The sequence below is a fragment of the Melospiza georgiana genome, chromosome 3 (genome assembly GCF_028018845.1).
Source record: "Melospiza georgiana isolate bMelGeo1 chromosome 3, bMelGeo1.pri, whole genome shotgun sequence".
NCBI classification, from domain to species: Eukaryota; Metazoa; Chordata; class Aves; order Passeriformes; family Passerellidae; genus Melospiza; species Melospiza georgiana.
The window spans coordinates 46,716,091-46,722,022 of NC_080432.1; the positions used below are offsets into that span (position 1 = coordinate 46,716,091).

Sequence of the window (5,932 nt, forward strand, 5' to 3'; positions counted from 1 at the left end):
TACTGCAGCTGTCCTGTCTGTTCAGGACTTGATGTCTCCAAGAAGGTTTCACAAGTGCTGCAATGTTTAAGAAAAGTAGACTGGAAACCATTTATTAACTGTTTAGCTTGGTTCCTCCCTGAGTCATTGTGAGAAATCAAAGCATGAGTTCTATTTAACATCTCTTGTGCCACTCACTGACTTTCCTGATAGATTACCCCAGTGGAAGGATTGGTGTCTATACTAAAGAAGAGAGATGACAGAGATGGAAAAACAATTGCTCAAGTCCAGCAAAGGCAAACAAAGAGAAGAGTGAGATTCCAAGAAATGGAAGACACATTGGATCAAGGTAGTTTAAATTTGTTAATTCATGGGTTGTGCTCTTGGGGTGCAAATGTTGTCAGTCTTTTTGTTCACAGCAACAAAGCAGACATTTATTCAATATACTGTCTTGTTTTTTTAAAACTTTGTAAGTAAAGGTGAATGATCAAAGATTGTTAATCTGTACCAGGTTTGGGTAACAAGACTACAGAAGGATACAGCGAGCACACTTCTGATTTAAAGCTTGGTTGAGAATTAAGTCACTGTTTTTTTCCTCTGGCTGAATGATTTACAAGTGGCAAATAATTGAAGTCCTTTCATTAATGTTCATTGCTTAAAGGTGGGAGATGTAAGCTTTCTCCCTAAATCCATTTACTGTGTAGGTAGAGGGATGCAAGAGAAACAAGTCTGTTGTGCTTCGTCCATGGGCACATTTCCAACCCTTTCTAGTGGTTTCCATGCAATTGGAGGGTGTCACATTTTAACCTTGCTTTATAATTTAACATCCATACATATTTGCTGGCTGCCATTAAATCTGGCTTGACACCTTTTGATGGGCTATAAATAGCCTCATGAGAAACACAGTATGTTAGTATGTTTCTCATGTTATGCTTTATTTTTTTTTTTTTTTAGTTTAGGGTCTCTGTTATTCAAACTGAAAAGATACTAAGAAAATTACTTTTGATTGCTAATGATATAGAAACTTCTATCTACTGTGTATGCCAGCCACTAAATGGTATAAATTCGTTCTTAAAAGTGTGTTAGCATGTCTCAAACATTCACAGCCTGAAGAGACCTTATCCCATCTTTTTCTTGAAATTATTTTAAAAGTATTTATGTTTTATTTAAAATTCCAGTTAGAGTTATTTCTTTTATTTTCCCCCGGGATTTAGTGATTCAGAAGGAAAATTGTTTTATATTGTTATTATTACTTCAAGTTTGATTTCAAACACACACCAAAAAAAAAAAAAAAACTTGAATGTTTCTTTTTATCCCATTTCTTCTCCCTGTGTAGAGTTGAAGGGAGCACAGAAATTTCCTTAGAGCCCTATCAGTCTGACAGAAGGCACAGATGCTGTTCATATGTACAGATTAGCAAGGACAAGTGAGGTTGTGGGGATGTAGCAGCACCTCTTCAACTTCTGCATTGCTCCTACTCTGGAATAAACAATCATGCAAAGAATTAGCAGAAAACAACTGAGATGTAAAATAAAAAAAAACCCTCACATTAACCTACACTGAAGATTTTGTGTCTGCAGTGAAAATGTGAGGTAATCACAAGCAGTTCATTGTAGTGCAGTCAGTGTCACCAGAAATGAAGCAAGAGTGTTTCCATTGGGTTTCCTTTCAAAGCCTTGGTTCCATTTGAGCTGTTCCATGGGGGATGCCTTTGGCTGTGGGGCCTTCTCCCTGGTGAGCTTATTGTGCTTCAGCATGGAATGGCTCCACCAGGGATCCCAGCAGGGACAGGCACACAGACTGCAGAAATGAAGCAAGAGAATTATTTAGGTTTCTGAAGAGACTGAGAAACATATAATTCCCCATGTCTATTGTGGTCACTTTGACATGGTGAGCATTATTAAATGTGTTTACCTCCTGACCCATTCATGATAAAAACCTGTCTCAAGTTTTCTCACATGCATTTGTATTGCTTTGTGTAGCATCTTTTTTCACCTTTTCTTCTCTTATTTGCAGATGAAGTGTCTGGTGGCTCCTGTATTTTGCTGGTCCTGCTGTGCATAGCAACTGTTTTCCTTAGCATTGGAGGAACTGCACTGTACTGCACCTTTGGTGACATGGAATCCCCTGTGTGTACTGAGTTTGCAGCCAACATGGATTTCTATTATACACAGATACTGCAGCGTGTGGAAGAGCTAAAACACTGGATAGCCTTCTCATAGCTGAAGGGATGGACACAGCACGCTCAGAGCTCACCTGTGGTTACTGGAGAGAGTAGAACAAAATTGTGATTTCAAGTTCTTTAACACTTGCCACCTGCAGGTGATGTGTATTTGACAATATACTTTCACATTTACTTAGAAATCAAGAAAATTTTAGTTTAGCAATCAGGTGGCACAATGTTCACATCTGTTCACAACTGTAGCAGCGTGGTATGGGAGCATAAAAAGTCATTTTCTTCATCCTTTTGAAAGTAGGCAAGTAGCTTTTCATCCACTTGAGCAAGTGAAGAAGAAGGAAGAAAATTAACTGTCTTCTGTATTCTCTCCCATTGCCACACATTGTGTAAGCAATCTCTGGAAGCTTAGTAAAAGGACAGCTTTAATTTACAGCTGTTTGTGCAAAGGTGTTGCCTCCAGCTATCATGCAATAAGTCTCTGTTTTATGGAAACATTATTTTTTTTTCTAAGTCTTAATGTTTTTATCCATTTTATTTCTCCTGGTGAGCCATGTAATTATTTGGGTGGAGTGAGAAGAGTGCAGTGGCATTCCCAGAGCCCTCATTCGGTAATTACCAGGCTGACCCTGTATCTTACAGCTTGCAGTGAAAATCATGAATGGGATAAATCTGCTGGCAGATTTCACTAAATTTCTTGGACCTTTACTCTCAGTATCATGTGGGTTGTTTTAGAAATGGAAAGTTAAAAAAGAAATCACTGGTCTCACAAAACACAGAAACAAAAGATGTTTACTAAATTATTCATATTAAATAATCAAGTGGCTTTGGCTCATTTTAAAGGACCTGATGGCAGGTGTGGGGCTAACTGGGTTTTCCTCCAGCTACATCACTGACTTGGAGTAATCACTTTGTGCCTCAGTTTCTCCTCCATAAATGGGGAATAATGATCCTTGCCTTTGTCTATGAATATTTATTGGAATTAGGGCTCATGTCTGATTCATCCCAAATGAGTGCCCAGCTCACAGAACTGTGTGGCTGCAGCCTCTGGGTTATGTGAAGGGGGACTGATCCAGCAGAAGAGGTTCAGAGGTTTGCTGCAGATCCACAGCCTGTCAGTGTTCCAGGGCACTTGTTCCAGCTGATAAAGCACATTTGCATTTATTTGCCCTGCAGTTCTGAGACCTGGATTGTAAAATCTGTTCTTTCTCAGCTTTACAAACAAATTTAGATGAGCGCAAAGAGTAATTTGAAATGGGTGTTTCTATCACTTGGTGCTCAGCCCTCCCTGTGCGGCGTGAGAGAAGCACTGGCAGGGCAGTGAAGGTGAGAGTTGGATACAGAGGCCTCTGGGGCAGGCTCTGCTCGAGGGCTGGCAGCTGTCCTTGCCCAGAGCCCAGTGTGCAGCCCTGCTGACAGGGTGAGTGTGAAAGGATTCCTTTACACCTCAGGAAACTGCATTTTTGAGGGGCCCACTTCACTCCACTCTGTGATTTCCTGCTTACTAACCTTGTATGATGCAGCGTGTTCAGGTTTAGGACATTATTTTGTAAAATGCTATGAAGTGAAATCTTTGAGATACTGCTCAGAATTATAACATTAAAGATCATGCTTTCTGACATTTGCAAGCAAATTGTCCCTCTAGTGAGCTTGGTTGTTCCTAATGCACTGTTACACTTAACGGGTTTTTAAAGTGAAAGTTAAAATCATGTTTTTTTCTAGAATAACCTGCATGTATGATTTCTCTTTTGGTTTTCACTGTGGAGGCTTGGTTTATTTACTCCCTAGGGAGCCTCATGTGCAGCTTTATACTAAACTAGCAAATTTCAAATGCCCAAATTAATGAAAACTTTTGCTTTTAGAAAGAAACTTGAGAATGGTAGTTTGGGGGTTGTTTGTTTGTTGTCCTCAAGAGTATCATGATGGGCTACTCTAAAGGAGAAAGGGAAAGACACTTTGTTTTAAAATGTTACTGGCTGGTTCAGTTTATTATTTGAATTCTGGGTTTGTTTGTTTATTTATTTAGTTTTTCTTTTTAAGAGAAGCTTAATTTTCTATTTTGGCAATTTACTCACAGAATAATTAAAAAGCATGCTTTCAGTTAAAGTATGTATTTATAGTGACTATGTAGTTAGAATATATTTTGAGTTTCTGTAACTTTGCATTGAGTGTTTCTGGATATTAAGTCTATTCCTAAAGAGACAACTGTTCATTTCAGCTTAAAAAAAAAATATTTTTAACTTTTTGTGCACTTCATCACCAAAAAGATCAAGAGCTATTTATAGATCTATTTATTTAAAAGTATATCAGACATGGATATCAAAGACCCACAACTTTTAGGTTCATTTAATTAAAACTCTTTTAAAGCAATTATTTTATTTAAAACTATAAAGCTATTTAAAATCAAAGCAGTTTTTACTAACTATTTCAGTTTCAAATCAGTGATCCAAATCCTGGTGTTTTCTCTCTGTGCTGTGTTCCTGGTGCAAAGACTCAGGAGTATCAGCAGAACTGCCTACGAGATGAAGAGGAGGTTGTGCAGCACGTCACCAACGTGTGCCCACTGACAAGTGAGCAGCCAGAATTCTGTGTGACCCAGACCCCCTTCCCTTGGGGCCTGGGCATCTCTTGAGCCTCCCCCAGCTGTGCCAGGGCAGCAGCCCTGCCAAGGCTCCCAGGATCTGGGGGAGCACAACAGGCACATGAGCACAGGCTGTCCGGCTCCTGAGCTCAGCTGAGCTGCTCACTCCTCAGTGGCAGCCAAGGGTTCACATCTGGATCCAATTTCTGTTGGCATTCCTTTAGGAAAAGCTGATGGTGCAAATTCTTGCTTCGTGTGACAATTCTGTCAGTGCAAATGGTCTGTAGGATTACCAAACCTGCAGCTATCAACAGAACAAAATTTGCTTTGCACTGGAGCTCCAAAGAGTGTGCAGGCAGGCCTGGTGTTGGCCCTCCTGTGTGTTCTGTTCTCTTTGGAATACTGGTGACATTGCTTCCAGCTGGGTGACCTGAGGGCTTAGGACCTTACAAACAGGTAAATCAAAGCAAAAAGAAATAGTGGATTGGAACAGTTATTACTCATCTGAGTGTTTGAGGTAAAATAATACCAAGCAACAGCTAAGATTGTTTCAGGAGGAAGAAAGCAGTGGGAAAAGGCTTCCTCTTCACACACACACTTGCTGCATTTTAAAGCCTTTTGTATATAACTTTTTATTCATTGTTTCCTTCCCTGCCACTGTCTTTATGGCTGTTTTGCTTGGCAATAGAGGGACCATATTGTGCTGAGTTGGAAACATTTGTAATTGGTAGAAACATTCAGGAAACGGTTCCATACTTGACAGTAGCTTTAAAAACTTTCCATAAAATAAGGCTGGATTTCAGGCTGCTAGTGTACCTTCAGAGAAGTTGTGCCACTTAATCATCTGCAGCACTCTGCTAGAAACCCCCACCTTCCTGTTTATTCTTTGAGCATAATTATTTCAAAGAGATTCTTGTGATAAAGAAAAATCCAACAAGACTTTTTATGTAGATTCAGCATTATGCTGACAAAATGTCTGACCACATAATTAACACCCTCACCCCCAACAGCCCAGACTAGACCAAGAAAGGCACTGTGCTGCAGTGTAGCCACACTAGACTACAGGCTTCTTCTCAAGACAGCATAAGGAAGCAAACATTCCACAACTCAGGTATGCCAGCAGAAGTTTGTGATCTAGACTCGGGCTGTATGTTAATTTTTTTTCCATTATCCTTGGTTTCATACCTGGAAAATGC

At 39.8% G+C, this 5,932-nt stretch overlaps 1 protein-coding gene across 2 annotated transcripts in view; it reads left to right on the forward strand.

Annotated features, from left to right (window-relative positions):
• CNST (consortin, connexin sorting protein) overlaps positions 1–3,905 on the forward strand; it is a 46,911-nt gene extending 43,006 nt beyond the window's left edge. For both annotated transcript variants that reach the window (XM_058021273.1, XM_058021274.1), the window contains 2 exons: positions 193–328; positions 1,996–3,905. In XM_058021273.1, coding sequence (XP_057877256.1) covers positions 193–328; positions 1,996–2,201 — 342 coding nt within the window. In that variant the 3' untranslated portion in view covers positions 2,202–3,905. The remainder of the gene's footprint in view (positions 1–192; positions 329–1,995) is intronic.
• The last annotated feature ends 2,027 nt before the right edge of the window (positions 3,906–5,932 follow it).